Source organism: Mesocricetus auratus, unplaced genomic scaffold (genome assembly GCF_017639785.1).
Source record: "Mesocricetus auratus isolate SY011 unplaced genomic scaffold, BCM_Maur_2.0 Super-Scaffold_100004, whole genome shotgun sequence".
NCBI classification, from domain to species: Eukaryota; Metazoa; Chordata; class Mammalia; order Rodentia; family Cricetidae; genus Mesocricetus; species Mesocricetus auratus.
In genome coordinates this window covers 84,757,858-84,782,368 of record NW_024429189.1, presented here as the reverse complement: position 1 = coordinate 84,782,368, position 24,511 = coordinate 84,757,858, and the positions used below count along the sequence as shown (strand labels likewise).

The following is a 24,511-nucleotide window of genomic DNA, read 5'->3' as shown; positions in this document are numbered from 1 at the left end:
GTGAAATGGAATAAGTCTGGCCTAAAAGCTCTGATCTGGCCACCTTTTCTGCCTCATCTTGGCATTCTCCATCAGTTTTGCTGCAGCATTTTGCTAAAAATTAAATAGAATTCTCCTCCAGAAATCCACATATGGAGCAGCCTGGGAGGCATTGGTGCCACATTTCAAATGGTTATTACTGTCAGGTCACTTTCTCATCACCTGCTGGTTCACCCTGCTTCACCGTGGTTCTGTAAGGTGATGGGGGCACTTCATATTTGTCACCATGCCACCCAGGTCAGTGGTTCTACAACATTAGAGATCACTGGTCAGGAGGCAGATTCCACCGCACACAACCAATCTTTCCTAGTGTTTCCCCAACCTCAAAGCCATCTTTCACCTAGTAGGATGTCTTCATTGATCTGTTTATTAGAAGTTAGTTGGGTCTCCACATCCATGGTTAATCCATCCAAGACTCAAAGTCTGCTTAGAATTTGAACAGGATAGTGTTTTCTCTTCACTGAATAATTCTGCACTCACGTACATACCTTCCAAAATTTGCATTGCTGTAACAAAATGATCAAAATGGTGTGCATGCATGCATGTGTTCGTGTGTGTGTTTGTGTAGGATTGTGAGTGAGTTTTCACACTCACATACATACTTTCTAAAATTTGCATTGCTGTAACAAAATGATCAAAATGTGTGTGTGTTTGTGTATGTGTGTGTTTGTGAATGCGAGTGCAGGTGCCTATAGAGGCCAGAAGAGGGCATCAGATCCCCTGGCAGTAGTGTTACAGGTGATGGTGAGCTGCCCCCATGGGATGCTGGGATTAGGGTCTTCTGCAAGAGTAGCAGACACTTTAAGCCTTTTAACTGCTGAGCCATCTCTTTAGCCCCAGTTTTGCATTTCTTTACTGCCCTGTTTTTGACCCAAAGTGTGTATTCTGCAAACTATTGTCTTGAGCACTAGGCTAAACCTCGGGACAGCTCCTCAGTCACACTTCTCTGAGAGCTGCTATTCTGTGATCCTGCTCTATCACTTAGGGTCAGAAAAAGCCACATGTTCTCACAGCTGAACTTTCCTTTGTCGCCACTATTCCTTTTTAGAAACAACTGGACTTTGAGGATTCAACACAAGACACCTAATATTAATAAAATATGAAATGTTTTCTTTGGGAACTTGTGACTCAAGGGCCATTTTTATTTTAAGGTTTTCATGTGGCAGACCCATGCTTTTTTTTTCTTCTAAAAATATAGTAAATGTGTTTTCTGAGTCTAGTGTCTGTCAACCACACAGTAACCATGAATGCTATTTCCTGCCATGCTATATATATGTATGCTATTGGTTAAGAATGACTTTTGCCCATACCTCATAATAGTCAGATAGTAAAGAACAAAATAAACATGGACACAATAAGTATAAATATAAATTTTCATATGATTTATTGTTGTTCCTTGTACATAAGAAACAGTAATATACAAGTTACACTGTTTTAGAATGTAAAATGGATAAAAATGTGTACAAAAAAGCACATTCCTAGAAAAAAAAGGGTATTGGCAAATAGTAAAAACTGGGGAGTAAAAAGCAAAAACAAAAAACAAAACCAAAGAAACAAACTAAAACAAGGAAACCAACATTTCTTCAATTCAGTGTGCAAACATATAAAAATAGAAATACTAACTCTACAGACAGTATTTCCTGATAAATTATTTAAATAGCATATCTACATAGTCTGAAATCTCTATTCCAATGGCAATGAGAAAATAATTTATAAAAATAAAGCAATGGTGTACAAGATGATAGAACAAAACCAGAACTTTGAGAAGTTGTATTTAACATTTCAAAGCTATTTCTTTATCGGGATCATCTTCTGCAAAGGCTTTTTATGCTATGTACAACACTGACTTTTTAGACACGACAGTAGTTTTAAGTTTATTGACACTTAAACTCTTTCTGCTTGTTCCAAAATTCTTACCCAGTCACACAACAAATGAGGTAATATTTGTATATAAGTTCCACCTTTGTCTCTTTTGGGAAAAAGAAAAAAAAGAAAGGTGATTATGTTTTCTTCTCCCTGGAAATACGCACAAGGGCTGGTGTGGACGAGCCTTAGAGTGTTCATGGCTTCCTTTACAAGGAGAAACACGTGCAAATGGGCAGCCACCTAATTCCACTTGACAAGATAGAGAAAACTAAGGGGAAAAGCCAAAGGAGTTCAAATCATTCACTCTAAGCCCCAAAATGAAAAGCGGCGACTTCTGTTGTTCTTCCACACACTGGTTTTGGAGAGATTTGGTGATCTGCCTCAGCTACCTGCTCGCAAACATTTGCCATATGCAATCTAATTCCAGGTAGAACAGGGTTAATAAATAATCTGTATTTACAATCTTACAGTCATAAAGACTCACTATGAGGATGGTTCAGATAGTCCCACACTTCCTGCTTCAGAAACAATCCTTCAGAATAGGGGGGAAAATATAAATATATTACATTGCTAAAGTGTTTGTTAAACAACAACCAGAAGAGAATCGGAAAACTCCCTGGTAACAGAGAGAGAAAAAAAAAGAAAGAAAGAAACAAGTGAAAGGAATGTTTTAGCTAGGTTGATAGAAATTTTGTGCCTTTCTAACCATAAAATAAAGGCGTGCTGCCCCTCCTGCAGAGGCAGCTAGAGCTCACTGAGATGGTCTGTGCTGCTGCTACAGCTGCACACTGTATGTGCAGAATAAACCAAGAGTTCCAGCTTGACCGGCCAAGGGCAGCCAGCAAGGCCTTACACTTCTGACTCCTACCCTGGCCACTGCAGGTAATGTGTGAGAAGCGCCCAGAGGGAGGAAGTCCAGGAGCCAGGCTTTCCCTCCTGTTACTCAAGGGCCTGTAAGGATGGTTGGGTTAATTCCCGCGGATCAGTATAAGGAAATGTAGCAAGTGTTTCTGTCCCCTGAAAATGGTTTAGTACCGAACAAGTAACAGCTCCTCCACATTTTCTTCATACAATTGTCCCTTGGGTATGTACCCTCCCTAGTGCTTCGGCTCTTGCTTCCCCACCCCTGCGGACTTTGGTCAGGGGTGGCTCGGTGCTGAGTTCTAGTGGGTCCTTCTCCCTCTGACATGCCTGAAAATGCTTCTGAGAGGGCTGCTCTCAGAGATGGCACCTTCCCAGTGGGAAGTAAATAGACGCGTTTGCTTATACAAAAGCAAACCAAAGTCATTCTTCATGTTCTTGGGGGATGCGTTCTCATCCGTTAAAGGCTGAGAGTGCTGAGTCTGGGTTTGAAGACTGCATTTTCTTGAGGCAGGTCACATGCTCTTAGAAGTCCGCACTATGCAAGAAGAAAAGCAAGGAAGGCGAGAAGTGACGCTGGCTGGGGGTTTTCTCTAGCCCTTGATTCCAGAAGGTGCATTGCCAGCGCTGGTTATGATCAACAGCTGACGGTTAGGAATCTGTCAAATAAACAAAGATGTACATAAATGAAAACCTGTCATCAGGCACACAATCATCTTAGTATTAGTCATCGGACTAGCCACTCAGGGTGGACTCTCCATCTTTGGCAGGAGCAGAGTCACGAGCCTTCCCCCCCATCCACCATGTCCACTGGTGTCATCCTTCTTCTCGTCATGTTTAGGCAGCCGTGTTGGTGAGACTTTACTTTTGATGTCTTTGCTTTAACTCCCAATGCCTTTGAGCTTGCAGACTTCAGACTCAGCAAATATATACTAAGCACTTACTCTGTGGTAAGTCCAATGCTAGACTCCGAGTTTAGGTAATTATATGGTGAAGAAAATGGAGGCAATAAAACTAATGTTATCACTGAAAATCAATACCCCTTCTGCTTTTGGTCTTGGGAAGAACAGCTTGTGTTGTGATGGCATAAATCAAACCATAAGCTAAGTGTGAGATATATAAACACACAGAACTTTAAAGTGTTACCAGGAAGGTCTAATGTATGTAGCTACTTGCTGCTGTCTCCATCTGACCTGTGTTCATAGACCACTGGGCAAGCTTATATTCCTGATAGGGATTCAGGATGCCATAGACATTGCTTCCTGTTTAGCATTGTATCCTCAAAAGCAAAATAGAAATGGCCCTCCCTAACATGGTCTTTAAATCATATTCTCCAGTCACTGTCATCCTTGTGATCTGTAGACATGTTAGCTACACATTCATCACAGTGTTATTCCTACCTCGACATTCGTATTTCATGTCTGAGAAGAACACCATTTCTTGAGAGAAGACAAACAGGCCTAGTCTGCCACCAGCGTAGGTTTTATCATAGATGGGTCCTGAGTCGGCCATGATTTTCTTTCCTTCATACATCACCACTCTGCACAGAAAAATAAAAAAATCTCATTGTGAGACTGTACTTCCTGGTCTTATCCTGTGTGCCTATTCAGTGTGACTACAGTGAAATTTAATCACTGTGAGCTTACCTGATGTAACCTGTCTTTGGCCTGTGGCTGAGACGCCATCTGTAAGCAGTGAAATCCTTCCAGCCTATGTGACGAGGGTCATGCCACAGGGTGCGCACCTGAAGGAAAAGGACCAGAAAAGGTTGAAACATTGCTCCTTCTGAAGAATCGCATTTCATTCCACAAGAAACTGCTTAAAAGGCACCGAGTTGACCTGTATTTGGAGAAGGGGCAGAATGGAGTTTCCCCCAGGGCACCTCTCATTTACTGTGTGCCTTTCAGTGAGTATAAAGCAGAGAGAAGGCAGGGGAAGGAGGGCTCTGTTTGAAGTGGCTGAAGCCTCCTGAGGATTTAAAGGGGACCTCTTGGTCAGAGCCCACTCGCTTCTAGCATGCTATGGTTTTGTACCACAGTTGGTGATGCTAGGAACTTGACAGCCATGACTCCCCAGTGCAAACTGTCTCCTGTGCCCCTCCCCCCCACAAGGGCCCATCAACTCTCCCTTCTAGATTATGTAGCGTCTTACCTGGCCAGGGGTGTTTCCCGTGTGCCACAGAGCATTCCGCAGGTGCTCGCCAGGTCCTGTGGTGGAATTCACAACCTTTACAGACAGGCCCGAGTATCCCTGAGCCCTCGTGGGGTTGGTGTCCCAGTAGGACTGGGTAACTTGTTTCCACATCACAACGTAGAAGCGGCTGCTGGACTGGTAACCGAACACAAAGCCAGCATAGTCGTCATCTCTCTCAGTGTTGATGAAGAAGGTACCACTGAAGTCCACGGCGTTGAACTCATCGTAACCTGGAAGGCAAGGCCAGAGTCAGATTAAAGGCTGTGGCTTTTACGGGGTTCTCCACGATGTTCTCAGAAATCCTGAGGTCCTAGTGAACCTATCAATAGGGTCACTGGTCATAATTCATATTTGCCTTCTTCTAGTGTATTCCCCTCTGGAACTAAGGAACTCACTACTCACCTACAGCAAGACCAGGATCACAGTTTACAGTCTGGACAAGTTCTTTGCCCTGATGGCGCACAACCCAGTTAGGGTCATTTTGGGAGGTTCCTTTGGGATCTAGAGGAATCATCTGGAACCGTCGGAAATCGGTTTCACTGATGTCAACATTCTCAGGACAGATGTCATCAATGTCTGGCACATTGTCATGGTCAAAGTCATCTTTGCAGGCATCACCTCGGCCGTCACCTAAGGTCCAAGAAGGCAAAAGCTCAGTGAAATTCTGAAATGCTCTTATGAGTGGTTCACAAGTTCACTGTCTTGTCAAAAACTGGTGCTCTGTTTCCTAGTCCTCTCAGGTACTGTTTTCATTTCTTCCGTCTACACAGCTAAGACATCAGTTTTGCTATTCAGCAGTGCCATAGTGACTCACCATCAGAGTCCTTCTGGTCAGGATTGGGCACCAGCCTGCAGTTGTCCCTGTCATCAGGAACGCCATCGTTGTCGTCATCATGGTCACAGGCATCTCCTTTGCCATCTTTATCATGGTCAGCCTGGTTGGCATTAGCCACGTAGGGACAGTTATCCATATTATTCTGATGGCCATCCTCATCAATGTCCTGATTGTTGTCACAGGTGTCCCCTATAAGGTCGGAGTCAGAGTCCACCTGGAAGAGAGGCATCAATGGTGGGTGAATCAAATAATACACACCAGGGTCAAAGGGGCAGGGAACATTCTCCATGTTGGAAATGAACAATGGCGATCATTGTTACTTCTGTATTACTATAGAAAAACCAAGTTTTAAAGAGAGTTTTATTTTGGCCCTTATTTTACATGAGAATTGAGGAGATAGTTAATATTTAAAAATATGCACAAGAAAGCTTTCTAACTAACAGTTATTTTTAAATCACTCAAGGGAATGCAGTGTTTATTGTTTATATTTTAATGTTAAATTAAATCCCCTGATGTACATTTTGTAATTTCCCATTGACATTAACTGTAAATTATTGACAGGTCAACTTCCACTCGAGGCCTTGAATCATGGCAGTGGTCTGTCTATGCAGACTGTCTGCATAAGATGGATGAGATTAATTACTTTTTATTTTTGAGACACTTGGCATTCTACGTCTATTCCATAAGGGTTTCATCTGTTGGCTCAGATAAAGTCAAACTAACATTTTTCAAAACATAGTTTTTCAGAGTACTTAGCATTCAGTATGTGTGAGGTGCTTAGGGACTGTTTGTATAAAAACTGGATATTTTCTTACCATCTTACTCTTTGTTTTTGAGATTTTTATAGGATGTTTAGATTTGTTTATAAAATTTAATCTGAGGAATCAAAAACCCATTCAATGAGGTTAAATGCTATCTAATATGTTGAATGTCTGGCAGACCCAAACTCAGAGCAGGGATCTGAGTGCCAAGTGAGGGTTTCCTATGACAATGGCTTAAAGTCATCTTGCTTTGAGCATGATTCAAGCTCATAAGGAGGAGAAACTTGAATTTTCATTTCTATAGTCCTTAAATTTTTCTGTTCAAGCGTCTGACTACTAAACCTATCAGAACCATCACTTTAGAAGAAAGAAAGCTCGCTGTGTTTTTTTCCTAGAAACAATGCACAACGACACAAAGGGAAACACTCTGGTCCTGGGAACCTGTGTGTTGACACCCATCTGCACCACCAGGAGCACCCACAGCTTGCACTGCAGGGAGGAGCCTGAGAAGCTGGGTTCACTGGGAGACTGGGAGAAATCAGACTTTCACCAGCTTTCAGAGGTAATTTGGCTTCCTGATTTCTTACCAGATTCTGCTGCTAGCCATGACACAGGGCTTATTTTACTTTTGGATACTGCCTTCCTCTGTTTTACATGCGTCAGATAAGACTGAAACTGTGGATCTCAGCTCTTTGTGTAATTTATCTTAATGGTGGCAGCAAACAAGACCGAGGCCACAGGGTTTCTACACTAATCTCTGGGAGAGTTTGCCAAGGGCTCATATCAGGCAAATTTTACAGACAAGCATTGCAAATGGGGGTGGGAGGGTTTGGAGTCTATTGAACTAATTGTTTTAGAGGTATAGAAAGGGAGACACAACACCTCACTGAGAGATTCTGGAAGGAGTTCACCTACCTGGTCTGGATTGTGTTCCAGGGGGCAGTTGTCACACTGATCTCCAACTCCATCCATGTCAGTGTCCCTCTGGTCCACATTGTACACATACTGGCAGTTATCTCGTTCATTGAGGATTCCTATGGAGGGGGTATAGATGGGAGCTGAGTCCTGCAGCCCCATATATTCAATTAAATCACACATTAAGCCACTAAGTAAACTGTGCGTGTCTCTGTCTCTTCAGGCTGTCAAGGCAGGGAGTGCCTTACCGTCTCCGTCGATGTCCACAGCACAGGCATCTCCCTCTCCGTTGTTGTCTGTATCTGCTTGGTCAGGATTGTGGTTGTAGGGACAGTTGTCACAGCGGTCTCCCACGTCATCTCTGTCATAGTCATACTGGGCTGGGTTGTAATGGAATGGACAGTTGTCCTGCAAAGAGGAGAAATGGACACTCTATGATGCTGCCTGGGAAACCAGCTGATGCCTCCACCCCCATACACAGCATTATAAACCCTCAAAGATCTGCAGAAGTAATCTTATACTTGGTCAATATACTGAGTATTCAGTGTAAGTAAAATAGCAAGACAGGAAGACATGGTGGATGAAAACTGAATTCTTTTTGGTTACAATTAAGAGAGATACAGGATATAACTTCATCATCTCAGCTATCATTGTAAAAATAACACTCATTGAATCTGGGGAACAGAAAGTTATATGTATTCACTGTTAATTTCTCAAGTTGGGGGAGGCTGTGATGAAAAATGAAAATAACAATTCTTTAAGCAAGACATAGTGACAAGTTTCTAATTATCTTATATATTAGTTTGGTATATGTTTTTGTTATCACTGTGCAATGTCCTTAAATCCTAGTGTTTTAGGCTGTCATTGTATCACAAAGATGAAGGAGGGATAGAATTTTATCCTTACCCTATCATCTGGGATTTTGTCATTGTCATCATCGTCATCACAGGCATCGCCAATTCCATCTTTGTCATAGTCTTCTTGCCCTGAGTTGGGAAGGTTGGGGCAGTTGTCCTAAGAGAAGGAGACACACATGACAGCTACAGTTAGCATTCCCTTGCTTGGCACATACATGAAGGCCCACAATGGGATATCCTGATAGAACGCTCAGGTGCAGACATGTTTTTATGGCAAGGTGAAGCCATGAAAGGTATTTTGGGAGGCTGCTTTTGTGGTGTTCATACATGCTGTGACCATAAGTTATACTCTGCAAGGCACAAGTAGAGCAGTCTTTTTGAACAAAAAAAATTGACTCTGGGATACAGATGTCAAAAGATCGTGTCCCATTTGAGATCTTGGCACCAAATGACTCCATGTTAATGAGAGTCAATGCCCTTCTGCATCTGGGAGGTTTAATCTGCTTCATTTTCAGTTTTTCAAGACTCAGAATTCCTTGGCACATTCCTGAGAGGGAAGCCCACAAGGGAACTTGACTGTACCTTTTTGCAGTGGTAAGTTGCATTGGCCACACACACCAGGTCCTCATTGGGCCAGCCGTCGAGGTCTGTGTCCTCGCCACAGATGATGCCATTGCCTGCATAGCCGGGCTTGCACTCACAGCGGTACATAGGGTCACTGTAGTGGCCCAGGTAGTTGCACTTGGCATTCTTGTTGCAGTCGTGTGTCCCGTCTGTGCAGGGGTTTCGTGGACTGCACACCTGAGGGTACAGCATCCCAATGCTATCACAGAACGTTCAAAAGTGCCGAGACACCATAGAGTCTAGATCCCTCCCATCCTGAAGCAGACAGAGGTTCCATTAGGAGGAAGCTGGCAAGCCTTTGTCCCTCTCCATTCCCTCTGAGTATATCCAGGCTGCTGGCAAATGCTGTTTTACGTTGGATTTACTTGGAGCTGCTCAGCTTGCCAAACACGGCATATGCAAGCCCATCTGATCACAGCTCCTTTCAGCACAGCATTTTCAAATATGTTGGCTGCCCCGTCACACATCTAACACAGTACGTTCAGTGCCCTCCCTGTTTGTCAGGTGTTTGTGCAAGGACAGCCCTCTTGTACTGTGGTCTACTTCTCCACTATACCTGTTTGTTGGCCATGGCATGTTCGACACCTCGGCCAAAGGGCTGTGAGCCAGTGAATCGTGGTGGGCAGGGAAGGCAATTGTAGCCAGGGTCTGTGTTCTTACACCGATGTTCTCCATTGTGATTGAAGCAGGCATCAGGTACTTCTTTGCACTATGGATGAAAAGAGAATTTGCTTAACACTTGGCATATGCAGGGGCAGGTTAGTTGTTTTTTCCACTCTGGTAACTTAAGAGTCATTGGCTTCTTACCTCATCGACATCTTTGCAATTGATGCCGTCTCCACTGTAGCCAGGAGGACATGCACCACATTTCCAGCTACCATCAGGATAGCTAGTACACTTGGCGCCAGCAAAGCAGGGATTAGACAGGCATCCATCTGAGATGAGGTAAGAGACAGGTAAATGGTTGGTTCTAACTTGCTGCTACTGCCATGTCCTACTTAAAATGATGCAGAATATGACATTGTAGGGTCTCTGTTACTGGTCCAGCTGCATCTTAGAGTAATCAGATTGTCAGGGCCAATGAAACAAAGCTGGACAGCCCCACCCCCCACCCCCAGTGAAAGCCGATTGTGGCATTCATAAAGCAGAAAACTCCCAGGGTGGTTTTGTTCCTGGCTTCACAGCTTACCAATCGGACAGTCCTGCTTGTTGCAAACTTGGTTTTCAGTCACATCACCAACACAGTCTTTGCCACCGAACTGGGGTGTGGGGTTGTTACAGAGCCGGCTGCGTCTCTGCACACCTCCTCCACAGGTGACAGAGCAGATGTCCCATGGTGACCAGGGACCCCAGCCTCCGTTGACTGTAAGAAAACAAGACATGGGTAAAAATTCAGTTTTCAGGTACCTTAGCTGTCCCAGAAACCTGTCCAGAGCTTGTCAGAAATGCCTTCTAATCTGGCCCGTGGGAAGACTGTTTGGGAACTGGGCATGGTTGGAATGATGTTCTTTCTGTTTTTCATTAGAAGAAGCTGCTGAACATGCAGGACTTTGTTTCTGTTTGTTTCTCTAGTGAGTGAGCTCCCATGCTCCACGGTCCACTGAGCTGGAGGCCACAGATAGGAGGCCACCAGCTGGGGAGAGCTGGCTCCCTTGTGTCCCTGGGTCAGGCCCACACTTACTTGGGCAGGCGTCTTTCTTGCAGGCTTTGGTCTCCCGAGCTTCACCTTCACAGGGCTTCCCATTCATCTGGGGGCTGGGAGAGTTGCAGAGTCGGATCCTTGTGATAACACCATCACCGCAGGTCACAGAACAAGACGACCATGGGGACCAGTGACTCCAGCCACCATCCTGTTTAACTGAAAGGCAAATCTGATGGTCACAAATGGTGCTGCCTTGGAGGGGGTCACAATGAAAGTTTCAGACACCAATAATTCTAGCAGAGTGATCGTTGGCAACTTACACTAGTGTATAGTGGAAACTATTGACACATGCCAATGTCAATGGGGAAGCTTTTCTAGCACAGAAAAGGTAAAGATAGTATTTAGCTGTCTGTGTGAGTTGATGTCAATAGCCCAACATTTATAGGTTGCTGGCCAAGAGCCAAGCTCTATTCTAATTGTTTCATGTACATTATCTAGAGAAAATGCCTAATAGAACTTTATCAAGAATGGTTATTCTTCCCATGTGATAGATGAGGAGGAGCCTTGGGGAGGGAAGATTAGGAGTGTGATTGAGACTCAGATCCCAAGCCCAGCACCTGTGCCTCAGGCTCTTTGCTATGGAGCTACTCTTGGTGGTGAGCATTGAGAAGTGACATTGCCACCCCTTAGTGGCCATGGTGCTTACATCTCTTGTCACACTCCTGGATGTGGCAGGTCCTCGTCTGTACTGAAGAGCCTTCACATCTGTTGTTGAGGCTGTCACAGGAACGGCCACGTTGCTGAATTCCATTGCCACATGTTGCAGAGCAGGAAGTCCACTCAGACCAGGGGGACCAGCCATCATCAGCAGAGTCGCTGGCTGTGGGAAGAAACGGGGTTGTTTGGCACCTGATGTCTAGGACAAACTGCTCTTTAGAGGGCTCTGTTTAGGGCCTTTCATTACCAGAGATTGCAAAGCAATAGGTTTCCTTTTTATATTCTTTTTTTTCATACTCCTAGCTTTATGGAAGTATGATTAATAGAAGATGTTTATATTTATGTACACACCAGATACTTGGCTACACAAAGGATTAAGAGAGTGGAGCCAATTCAAGGTTCATCATTTCACAGGCTTTTGTGTGGTGATAATCTCTAAGAAAGTCTTATTAACTCCAGACTTGACAGTGTGATGCATAAGACATCGAGGGCCCATTTTTCAGGAGAAAAAGCAGCACAAATCTTGATTCAGTGGCCCAGGAGTTCACCTCAGGTCATCATGTGTACATGAAGGCATGTCCTGCTTATCAATACAGCCGCCTGCTCATAGCATGCTCTCCCGTTCACCCATCAGGGTTTCTCCTCTGCGTCTCAAGCAAGTTCCCCTTTACTGACTTAGGGCAGCTCAGGTGTTTCCCCGACTCTGATGTCGAAGAACACCAGTGTTTTAGGCAGCTAATCTGTATCATTTCTGACTGTCAGGGAAGCCCTGGTCCAGGTGTTGGAAGGTAGTCTGATGGGGGCTTTGTCTCTGCCTCAGCCACAAGGTTGGTCGATTTGTCTTTCCTCTCACTCTGGCATCTGGTGTTTTTGTACACAAAGGCGAATATGTTTGTTTACTATCAGCTCAGACATCAGGATGGCAATCCCATGTGTCTGTCAGAGGGCAGGCAATTTGTTTTCTTTTGTCATCACTCGAAAGTCTCCCTAGCAACCCCTAGTTCAGGCTCACCGATCTGCTAGCTGCCATCCAGCTAGCTCCCAGCAGGCTTTGTTCCCTGTAACTCACACCTGATAGATGTTGAACAGAAAGAGATACACAGGAAAACATTGTTGTGCCAAAACTGCTGCCAAGGGGCTGGTTATTCTGACCCATGGCTCATGAGTGTACCTCCTGTGTTTTCGAGTAGAGCGCAGCTGACATCCCTGATTTCTTTCTGATCCTCGATGAGTCACTTTTATGAGGTGTGCTTTCTGCATTAAAAGGTCTCCTCAGTAAAGTGGTTATACTGGCAACAAGCCCCAGAGGCAGAATGTCACACAGCCGTATAGTAGCTGATTTCTTTTATTACCCAGATTAGTTGAAGCTAATCTCTTAGGCCTCCTACCCCTGATGCTTATACCAGTTTCTATCAGTTCTCTGGTGGATAATTTTCTCTAACAAAAAGATTAATTTCTAAAAGCAACCAGCTTAAGCCTACTGCCATATTCATCTTTTCTCTTGACAGCTTTGTAACACCAGAATCCATAAACTCCATCAAGATCATTGCCTATGCCATAATCCAGATGCGTGGCCAAGATCTGATCACCATGGAGATTCAGGCTCTGTTCAATAGACTGGTTTCTAGTTACCCAAGTCTGTTTGCAAGAATCTGACTGGAAATGTCTAATGGAGCTGGGAGGGACTGGGCTCCAGTGTTGTGTTCAGGATGCCCCGAAACTGAGCTATCCACTGAAGAATGGTTACACCATTTTAGGAACTTACGCCAACACCGTGGGCAGCATTCTCCATCAGGAACAGTGGCGTTGGAGCAGGGCATGATGGGACAGGACACCTTTTTGCAGATGGTAACTGAATTCTGTAAGGCAAATGAATGAGAGGGAAATATGTTACCAAGCATATTGCAAAGAGGAGCTTGCTCTGACATTTCCATTATAAGCCATGACTCAGTCAGGAAGGTATGTGTTCTGGTGGGGTAGCTTTTATAGGTGGGGTGTCTCTGCTGGATCTACAGTCCTCAGTGTCACATAGTTGCAGAGTTAATTCTCACTCCATTCCTTAGAAAGTTCTTTTTAACTGCTACTCAGGCAGGTGTGGATGTTACAGAACAACACATTTGTATAAGGGAAATCAACTAACTGTGTAGCTCATATCAGTGTCTCAAATGTGGATACAGCTTTATTACATATTGAAGAAAAATGGGAATTGGAAGGAGATCATATCTCAGTAATCAGTGGTTTGCATTTAAACTTTACTTTTCCTGGCATGGTGGAGATCTGAATAGAATTACAAGAACCTCCTTGCCAGAGTTGAATACAAATCAGGGCTGGTCAGAAAAGAATGTTCTAAGTGGGTTTTATGTACCTGACATTCAATACTCAGTCTTTGAACTAAAGTGGCTAAATTATTTCAATGATTAGGGAGATTTGTTCTTTTAGCTACTCAGCCTGTTGTATAATTAAGACTTTGATAAACTTTCTGACAGTTAAAAAGGAATTTGTAGATATCATAATTACATATTTAAAGAAAAAAGTCACTTTGGTAGCAGGCCAGGGCACATTTGAAAATGTGTGTGCTCATTTGAGAATCTCCTGAGACATATGCCATCAATTCTTCTTGTAGTTTGTGAGTGTCCCTTACCTGGCAGTGACACTCGGTGCAGCTGTCAACGGTCCATTCCTCATTGTTCCTGTACTGGACTCCATTGTGGAAGCAGAGGGGAGGCCGCCTCAGCTCACTGGCCAGCTCTCTGTTCTCTTCCGTCTGAAAGAGGGGAAGGCTCATGAGTGTCCAGTCTCCCATGGGACCACCTATGGTGATCTTCAAGGGCTGGCAAATGGAAGCAGAGGCCACTGACCACTTTGCGGATGCTGTCCTGGAGTGTGGTCACAATGGTGCGCAGGCCCCTGAGTTCTAGGACCATGCTAGATAGTTCGTCACAAGAGAGGCCACAGATGGCTTGCAGGTCCTTTGTTTTGTGGCCAATGTAGTTGGTGCGGATGGCAGGGCTGGAACCATTTACCACGTTGTTGTCAAGGGTGAGGAGGATGTTGGTAGCTGCTGAGAAACAAGATGTAATAGAAAGACTTTAACAGCTGATCTCACCAGCCCCCTCAGGTTGTAAAAGCCACTTCATTTGGGACTAGGGATGAATGTAGAGCTGCTACATGCATGTGTGGAGGATCCTTTGGGGGTCAGTTTTGTATACATCAACTATGTTCCCCTGGGATGTTGTGTGCAAAGCCTACTGCTTGCATTTCTCAGGGTGTTTGGTGGAATTTCCCCAAACTGCAGAGACACAGGGGTACTTACAGCTGGAGCAGCCTTTGTTCCTGAGAATGTCTTCTGGGGTGGTTCCAAAGACAAACCTCACATTCTGCAGCACCCCCTGTGGGCAGAGGACACACATTGTAGAATGGTGGGGGTGGGGGTGGGGCAGCCTGTCTCATTCAGCCTGGAAGAGCATGTGGTGAGTGCCCCGAAAGTTTAAAGGAACTGCCTTAAGATATCCTGCCAAAATATCACATGGACATACATTGCCAAACAACTTCAAAATCCCAACTGTGTCTTCTGCCAACTGGAGAATTTTACAAAGAATCCACTTATCTAGTTATCGGACTGCTTGGGGTACACAGGAAATGGAATCTGATCCCAAGTCTGGCGGACACGATACTTTGATACTCCCCAGTGTCAAAGAGTTACTGTGGGAGTTCAAAGTCACGCTTTGGGGAAAAAAGGCTGAGAAGAGAAAAAAACAAGCTACAGTAGCACGTGACCAGACTGCTACTCCTACCTTGGACCCAGACCGGAAGCATTCAGACACCCTGCCCAGGGACTCAAATGCTGACAAAGTATCCTTTTCAAGCCATATTAAAAATTGGTAGGTGATTTGATACAAATTATTTTTCTGAGAGCATATAAGTCATGTCTGATACTGTAATAGGGAAAACCATCTCTTATCTCTCTAGATAGCTTTGGAAGCATGGTTCCCAGGCTCCTGCATCATCACAACTTACTTCTTATTAGAAGTGTAATTTCTCAGGTTCCTCAACTGACCTACCAACTCTGAAATTCTGGGGTTTGAGGTAGCAGTATATGATTTAACCAGCCCTCTGGGGGTGTCTGACGCTCCCTACATTTGGGAATACTTTAAAGACATCTCCACAAAGCTCTTGTGACGGGTAAGAAGATCTACCTGAAAATTGTCATTGACGTCTCCCTTCGCAACTCGGAGCCTGGCAACGCTGGCCAGATCCCTGGTAAAGATGCTCTGGATGGGCACATCCAGCTCAGCGCTCTCCATCTTCTCACAGTCAATGTAGAGTTGCGCCCTGTCTTCTTGCACAAAGAGAGTGATGCTCTTCCACTGGCCGGTGGCCAGGTGGGCTTCCTCCACGGACACCACTTGTTGCTTCCCTGGCAGACTCAGACTCAGGTCCAGGGTGCCTGCTTTGCCATTGGAGACCACACTGAAGATCTGGCCGGTATTATCTTTCCGCTCCACGGCCAGGAGTGTGCCCCGAGTCTTCTTCATCTGCCTCAAGGAAGCCAGGAAGATGAAGCCTTTGTCAGCCCACACAGCATCCAGTAGGTCTTGGAACTTGTCATCAGGCACAGAGGGGATCAGGTTGGCATTTTCGATCCGGAAAGCTGGACTGGACAGGTCAAGGCCCTTCACCAGTCTGCGGCCGGAGCCCTTGCGGGCAGCTCCAATGATTTCAAAGATGTCAAAGACACTGTTGTCTCCCCCAGACTCTGTAAGGTGGGAAAAGACAATCAGCTTTCTAGGTTGGGTTCCAGGGTGTAGGGTCCTGGCCGGGAAAGGGCAGAGTGAGAAAGAACTCTTGGTGGTCACTGGGAGCTGAATGAACAGGGAGAGGGAACCTGCACCCTGGCATTAAGGGCTCAGAGGAAACAGTCTAGGGGGACCAAGGAGGGGTACACCTGCGCTATCTTGTACCCCCTCTTTGGAGAGGGGGAGAGGGAGAGAGAGGGAAGGGAGGAGGGGGTAGAGAGAGGGGGTGGAGGGAGAGGGAGAAAGAGAGAGAGAGAGGGAATCGGAGACTCACCTGGAATGCGATTGCTGCCACACACATGCAACAGGAAAAGGACACCTAGTCCCCAGGCCAGCTCCATGCTGGAGCCTTTGTGCCCAGCACGCAGCCTGTAACAAGAAGCAGAGGCAGTTAGAATCAGAGACCAGGACAAAAGCAAGGCGGGAGGGCAGGATGTGTGTGTGTCCTATATGTGCTGAAAAGCAAAGCAAAAGGACTTACACCTAGTAAAAACTAAGCGCCAGAGGCAGGGGATTGTGGTGCTCCAGGATGAGGGGCATAACGTGATTTGGGGTTTTTCCTTGGGCCCTTTAGATAAGACTACGAAATGTATTTGGGGACATGGATGTTTGTAAAGGTCAGAGGCAACCCAAAGACTGCTTGGTGAGAAAATCTTGAGGCGTCCAGGAGGAATTATTTGTGATCCCTAAGGCTGGAGAGAACCAGCTCTGAAAAGTTCTTTCCAGCGGCTAGATGGGGCATAATGAGGGACAGTTAGGACAAGCAGACCGGGAGAAGCAGGAGGTAGGGAGTTGCTCGACCATCTGCACCATAGGGGCTTGAGGTGGCTGGCCAGGTGCTGGGCAGCGACGGCTGGTGGCTTACCTGTGTGCACCCGGGCGCAGCAGCCGGGAGTGGCGGCAAAGGTGCAGTGAAGGACAAGGACGCCGCCGAATCTGGTGGAGACACGGGGACGGCCGGTGCTCCCGGAGAGGCCCTGACGGGACTGGGTAGCTGTGTCGGGATTGCTTGCAGGAGTCCGAAGAGGCCGGCTGACTCCGGGCAGTGGCTGGCTGGGTAGAGGAGCCCTAGACCATTTAAAGGGGCGCTCGCATTCCTGGGAATCGTCCTGGCCAATAGGAGTCGGGGCAGGAAGCGGCGGGGGTGGGGTGGGGGGGGACGACGACACAGGTTCCTCCCCCCACCCCCCCGCCGCGCGCTTGGCGTGCATCGGGCTGAAAGTGAAGGGGGGGGGGGGGGACGCTGATCGGGTACAGGAGCCCTGGAACTTCTCAGAAAAATAGGTCTCCACCCACGCAGCCACTTAGAGCTTAGGCTCTTGCGCCACGGAGGCTGGAAGCGCTCCGCTTGAGGGTCCTCAGACACGATGCTACTTTGGGGACTACCTAAGGCCGTTTAAGGGGCTTTCACTAAAGCCCGTATCCTTGAATGCCTCAGTGACGGAGAAATTTGGAGATTGAGAATGTCTGGTTTAAAAATAAAAGTGAAAAGGTTAATGTGTCCGACCCCTTTAATAAGGAAGCTGCCTCTTGGGTCTATCCTGGTGGGGTGGGAGATCCCGTGCCATCAGGGCTTTGCGCTCCACTCCTGCCCCTCACGCCTGCCCTCTGCCTGATTCACTAAGGGTGGCAAGTGTGCAGTAGTCAGGGCCAGCAGCAGGACCGTGCACCAAGGTCGCCTTCCCACTCGTCCAAGTCCAGAGTTCAGAGTACTTCCCCAGTTCTACTGTGCTTCCTCAGATGGCCGCTTGGGGGCGGTATGTGTATTCTGATTTAGGGTATCCCGGCAGAAAGTTTCTAGTGGCATTTTAAGGAAGCGAATTCATGCCCAGCTCCCGCAAGCCCAAACTGAAACTGTGTCTTGAAATGTTGTTTTGTGCCCACTCGTGTTTCTTAACGTGACTGGTTGGAGAATTTGCTGAACCGTCTGGCTCCAGGATCTTACACTATTTACAGAACTTACCCGTAGAGTAATAAATTACTCTCTGCCTATTATTTTATTCCCCATTTTTTTTTCTCCCTAAATGTTCTTTCCATTTTTTCGGCTCCCGAAACCGAGGTGTGGGTTACATCTGTTGGTATACACATTTCCATGAGCAGGCTGCTGCCTGATGCTCCTGTCTCTGAAGTCTGGTCTTCATGCCACCGGTCCCAAGCCAAAATGACTCTAGCTTCCTGGAATTCCATTCATCTCTTTGGGAAGGGACGTCAGTGGCGATGCCTCCCCAGCTGTGGTCCTGCGTGAACAGACTTGGCCCTGAGTTCAGGGATCCAGGTAAAGGCTTTACCAAATAAGGATTTCAGCAGAGTCAGGATAGGGGCAGGCCGAGGGACCGCTGGGCCTCCCTCCCCTTATCAGTTACACCTGGCTCGATTCCCAAGGAAACACCCACGACTTTATGCTCATCACACAGCAATTTCACTTTCCTTGTGTGGGAGCGTTCTGTGACAAGGTGCCCGTGTGTGTGTGTGCGTGCGTGTATGCAGGAGGGGGCTTACAGAGCGTTTCCTAGTTACCCAGGGTACACAGCAAGAATCTCTTGTAGATAAGTGTGTTCCTGACACTTGTTTGTTTATTGGACTTCAGATATTCAGAACGAGGAGTAAAATTTTCTACTGGACGATTAGTCAAGTTAGATTCCTGCCCTTGAAGTCACGGGCACTGACTCATCGGCACAATGAAGATTCTGGAATCAGCAACCAAGCTTGCTCTTCGATTCCGGTTCCTTCCTCAGGTCCCCCTTACCCTGTGAAAGGTGATCATTTAAAATTTCCTGCTTAGCACTCCCGTAGGAACTAACTCTTCCTGGAGGGAGGGCAGGCAACACTCTTGGGATCCTCTTCCCTCTTGATTTTGTCCCACAGAGATGAGCAGAAGAGACCCACAGAGGTTAAGATGTTTCTCTCCTTGTGCAAACCCACCTGCTTCCCTCGGCTGAGCCACACAGGTGCTGAAGGAACAGGAGCAAGGGTGCGCTGCCCCTTCCGGCCATGTGCAGCCCCTTCCGGCCATGTGCTGCCCAGACTGAAGGGTGTGGACAGCTTCCGTGCAGCTTGGCTTCTTTCAACAACTCAAGGCAGGTTTTGACCTCCCCCATGCTTTTCAGACGCTGTGTCCTGAAAGGGCTTTGTTGTTAGAGAAAGCTGGCAGTGGCCTAGGAGATGTTGAATATAAACAGTCTTTCCCTAAACACGACATGGCCATCCAGCTGTCCTGGTGAAAACAAGGTTACAGGGGTGAGGGTCCTAGGCAGCTGTTAGAGTTTCACCCATCTCCCCGGATCAACATATCATGTGACCAGATTACAGAAATCCAGCCTACTCTTGGGACACTGTAGAGAATTATGGGAAGAGGAAAGAGTTACCGACTTGAATATGGGGATACAGTGTGTATGTGTGCATTTGTATGTGTGCCTCTCCCTCCCCATCCCCTCTGTATGTGTGTGTGTGTGTGTGTGTGTCTTCATTGAGTAGATGTAACACGAATAAATAAGACCCAGAGACTGATATTGGGATTCAAACTTCAAGCTGAATATCAGAAAAGCAAAGCAACCGGCCACTAGCTTCACCTCTAGTTTAGGCTGAAATGGCTGATCCACACATGAGCTCTCAAACGGCTGCCTCTCCTCAGTGTGACTAGAAAGGAATGCCTCTCTGAGACCTTGCTTCTGTCTTATATACTTCCCCAATGTTGGGATAAAGGTGTGAGCTATAATTCTCTTTTAGACTGACTCACTCTTGTGTAGATCTGGTGGCCTTGGGCTCACAGAGATCTGTCTTATCTCTTAATCCTGAGTCCTAGGACTGAAGGTGTGTACCACCACCTCCTAACTTCTGGCTGGTGGGATTAAGGATGACTTTGCTTTTCTGAATCCTCAGTCAAGCTTTAATGAATCTTAAATAATATATCACTGCAAGTAGAAATACAAAGTCCCCTCCTGCTTCTTTGTTCTACATTCATTATTCTTGCTGATTCTCCTCCCTTCCCGTTAGGCCTCGTGGTCCCCTGCCATAACTCTCTTTCTACTGTCTCCCATTTAAATCTAGATTCTGCACACTAAAGAAAATGTATCATTTGTTTTTCTAAGTCTGTCTTATTTCACTTAACATAATGATTTCTGGTTCTGTCCATTTCCCTGCAAATGCCATAATTTCATTATTTTTATAGCTGAATAAAATTCCCTTTGTGTATATATTCTTTATTTTTTCCATTTGTCAGTTGATGGACCTCTAGCCTGCTTCAATACTTTAGCTATTAATGAGCATATTTTTGAATTACTCAATCTACCAACTCTATAGGCCAGGCTGCTTCTGGGTGCCTTTATGACATGTTCTTATTATTTAATCTGGTTTGCTCTTTCTTGTCTTCTGTTGTTTAGGACCATGGTGCCATAACTAAGAGTGACTTCTCTCTTTCCTTCTGCTCAAACTTGGCTAGACTCTCTTTCTACTCCGGTAGGGGGCAGAAATAAAGGCAGGTCATAGATTAAACCCTTGATAGCCTCTTCACCTGGTTTTAAAGATGTTGCATTTTTTGTTTAATATAAAAATTTCCACATAAGTTGCCTTATTCTCTCTTCTACTGTTGGCCTTAGGGATGCAGATGACTTTTAATCCTCCAACAGGCTTATGTGGTGGGAGGCAATCTGGACTCCCATTTCTAATCACCACGAAGGAATACTTTATTTAACTTAGCACCAACCAACTCATTTGTAGTGTGACATGTTAATGTCCTGCCTGCAATTGGGAGTCACAGGGAGTCTCTTAGCTTTGTGCAAGAGTCATACACATGGTTGAAAGGTGTGTGTGTCTATAAAAAGACGATGTCAAATGTCTTCCCTTATTGCTTTTCAGCTTATTCTGTGAAACAAGGTCTTTCTTTGAACACGTGGCTCACTAACCAGCTAGCCTGATGAGCCAGTAAATCCCTTATATCCTCTTGCCTCTGCCTCTCAGGGCTAGGATTATATTTGACTTTTCTTGTGGGTCCTGGGGATGCAAATTCAAGCCCTCATCCTTGCACAGCAAGCGCTTTGCTCACTGAGCCATTTCCCAGGTCACTTTGAATGGGAACTTTTATACATGGCCAGTTGGAATGTAAACTAGTCCAGCCACTATGGAAATCAGTAGGGGCGTTCTTTAAAAAAAAACTAAAAATAGACCTACCATGTGAAGGGCTTCACCGAACCCAAGCATTTACCCACAGGACCTCAAATCAACATGTGCAGGAGATGTTTACACATCAGCTCTCCTTGCAGGACTACCCTGGAGTTACTGGACTAAAAGAGTGTTCCCAAAAAGAGAGACGAATAAAGAAAACGTGCTACACATGCACAGTGCCATTTCTTTCAGCACAAAGAAGAACAACGTTATGTCATTTATAAAAAACAGTGGATGCCACCAGAGGTAAGCCAATCAAGCAAGTGAAGGCAGTTTTGGAAAGACAGATATCATGCTTTCTCTTATATGTGATTCTTAGGTCTTATTTCACGTCATATACACAATCATGTATGTATATATGGTATGAAATTTGAAGCGAAACTGCCTAGGAGAGAAAAGGGCAGAGGAAGGGCAATGTGGGAGAATACACTTGATTCCAGTATGCGCTTGCATGAAAATGACTATATGCACTACACAGAACCATGCAATGACCGCATACAATGATTATTTTAAAAAGAAGTACAGCTCAGCTGGTTTACTAAGAAGAAAAATGTGTTTGAGTTCTACACTTGCTTTTCTTGCTGAGACTGAAGAGGTCTCGATCTTGTGACCCTCACAACAGCAATGACTTTGGAATTACTTCCTGAGGGGAGGACTACACACTGGAAAGCCCCTGAGGTAGGATGTCAAGTGTTTACTGCCTCCCCACACACAAGTAGTATGGATTAGGTCATTAGTCTGAATTCTTGGGCTAGGTGTGTTCCTACCCAGTGACTTGGTGGTTCATCGGGATACCTTCAGATGTCCCTGATAAGGAAAATCGTGGATCTGACAGAAACAGTGAAGTTCCCAGAACTTGCAGGATGGAGTTTTGCTTGAGAAGCTGATTAAACACACCCTCCTTTAAAGAATCGAACTTTCCTAAGGTTTTACTCGCTCCTTCACAGAACCCATTTGAGAATTATAATTTTTCTGAGTGTCTGAAGTCTTCACGTGTACATTCCAGATTAAGTGACACTTCCAAGTTTTCTGTTATTTTTCTTGGAAGGAAATGATGAGTGTCAGTTAAAGGAATAAGGCAAGCAAACATAAAGAACAGCCTGACCACTGCTTGGATTGTGTGAAAATTTCCGAAGATTGATTATGACATGGAGATTGGCATCCAGATGAAGTCTGGGTGAAGGCCTCTGAAATGTGTGGAAAGTGCCCAAATGGCTGAATTGTTGGGCCTGTGTTTACAGGGACATCAATCATCCAGGAGGTAGTTTTCCCCTTTTATTCTTTTTGTAAGATCATGCCAACTTGGATTTTGTAGAACCTGAGCCAAAAGAACCATCACTGTTTCTAATTTAAGAGTGTGTGGTTAAAAAAAAAGGCCATTTAATTTTGTTATGACACAGATGTAACACGGCTGTTCCGAGGATGAGGAGGACATGGGAAGCTTGGCTGTCTCTGGTTGCCCCCTCCCAGCTTTTCTTCTGTATTCTTTTCTTTCCCTTTCATCTTTTCTCCTTCCCCTCAACTTTTCTCTTTCTCTTCATATCTCCTCTGTGTCTTTCTGTTTTTCACTCTTCCAGGTCCCCCATCCACCTGCTTGCGCTTCTCCTTAGGATGTGGCCAGGATAAAATTCAATAATAGTTATAAAGAACTGAGTGACCTGGAATCCACTTGGTAGAGTTCCGAATGCTGGCTTTTCCTGAGAATTCTAACAGCTTTCACCATCCTTCTTCGTACAAAAGTTCTCAGGCAGTGGGCCTGTGGGTGAGTTCGTCCATTCCCTTGACAGCTGCTCATCCTCCCTGAGATGTAGCAGCCAGTGCCATGGCCTTGCTCAATCCAATAGCTTGGGTTTTAGCTTGGGTATAAGAATGAGTAGAAGTGACCAGGGATATTTGCCATCAAGCTGATGAAACTTGAGTTTCAGGGCCCCTCGCATGTCTAGATTCCTTCCAGGATGCCAGAGGGACCTTCGTGAAGTTTTGCAAAAGTAAGACTTATAAGCCAGAGAATTGAAAGGCACTGCTTGTCTGTGTTAAGCAGCTTCCTATTCTCTTTCTCACTATGTAATCAGGGCTAAGATGACAGCCACACACGTGAGCCTCCTTAAAGGGACACAGCAGAAAGACATTGTCATGTGGTTTGTGGTTACTTCTACACAAAATGAAGGGATGACCAGTTTTCCTCACATGGGTCGCGCTGCTGCCCACTGAGGTCTAACCTGAAGATGGGAGGTCTGAGGCAGAACACCAATGGTCATGCCATTCTGCATGGCTGCATGTGGATGATGGAGGAGAAACCAAGTTTGAAATGAAACCAAGAGACCTCAGCCTGGGGAGGAGTGCTATAGATGTGTGCAGCACCAACATTTGTTTATTCCCAGATTTTGTGGTATTTATTGCTTTAGATGATGAAGATTCATTCTGGGTTCAATAGCTAGAAGGACTAGAATGCATTTTTAGGAGAAGTAGTTTTTAATAATACCGGCCACTCACTGTAGGGGATCCTGGGATAAGGGATCCAAAAAACAACCCACACAGTAAAGGAGATTCCTTGCTTTTTAAAAAAAATTAATTTTAAATTTGCTTCACATGGGAATCCTTGCTTTTATAGACTTTTAAAGGGGTCCCTGACCACAGATAAGGCCATATGATAGTGTGAACATCCCTGGGGTTTCTACAAGCTGGGCTCTTAGCAGTTTAGTGAAGGTGCAGATAGGATACAAGGCCATACATCAGAGGTTGCCTTGGGCTTGGGATGGGAGAGAAAGTGCACTTGTGATAGCAGCGCCTAGGGACTAGTATTTATTATTTTGTTTTGAGCGTGTTTAGACTTCCCTTGTTTAAAGGAAACATTCATTTTACCTAATGTTAAATTCATAATTTGATATTTCTTGTGTAAAACAAAACCCTCTACCTTGAATCTTTCTTTGGAGAAGGAGGACAGAGAGATTGAAGAGGGATAGAGCTTCAGATGTCTCCTGGAACCTTGACGGAGGCAGAGGTGTCAAGTAGTGTTCAGGATAACGTGCATAGGACCTCTGTCTTGTGCTTTTCTGCATGTGTGATAGGTCTGGAAATACAGACAGTGCCAGGTGGTACACATTGTACTCCAGCACTTGGGAGGGAAACCTAGGCTACAAGAGAGATCCTGTCTCAAAAAGCCCCAAAATAAACATAAGCAAATATAATTCCTCCAAAATAAGCCTGACCAAAGAGAACAAAAATAAAAACAAAACAGATCGTGG

The 24,511-nt window shown here is 45.4% G+C and overlaps 1 protein-coding gene across 2 annotated transcripts; it reads right to left on the bottom strand.

Moving 5' to 3' along the window:
* Positions 1–1,400: 1,400 nt before the first annotated feature.
* Thbs1 (thrombospondin 1) lies at positions 1,401–17,166 on the bottom strand. 2 transcript variants are annotated; one of them, XM_005064519.4, is made up of 22 exons: positions 16,972–17,166; positions 16,381–16,475; positions 15,507–16,066; positions 14,624–14,699; positions 14,169–14,371; positions 13,952–14,074; positions 13,076–13,169; positions 11,300–11,473; positions 10,633–10,809; positions 10,141–10,314; positions 9,759–9,886; positions 9,508–9,660; positions 8,910–9,128; positions 8,377–8,484; positions 7,719–7,878; positions 7,471–7,589; positions 5,774–6,008; positions 5,362–5,589; positions 4,918–5,189; positions 4,413–4,510; positions 4,167–4,306; positions 1,401–3,425 (listed from the first exon to the last, which is right to left on the bottom strand). In XM_005064519.4, the coding sequence occupies exons 2-22, from the start codon at positions 16,445–16,447 to the stop codon at positions 3,418–3,420; spliced, it is 3,516 nt and encodes a 1,171-aa protein (XP_005064576.2). In that variant the 5' UTR covers positions 16,448–16,475; positions 16,972–17,166; the 3' UTR covers positions 1,401–3,417. The 2 variants fall into 2 exon arrangements, with proteins under 2 accessions (XP_005064576.2, XP_012977809.1); XM_013122355.3 differs by having other exon boundaries at positions 14,169–14,368.
* Positions 17,167–24,511: the final 7,345 nt, after the last annotated feature.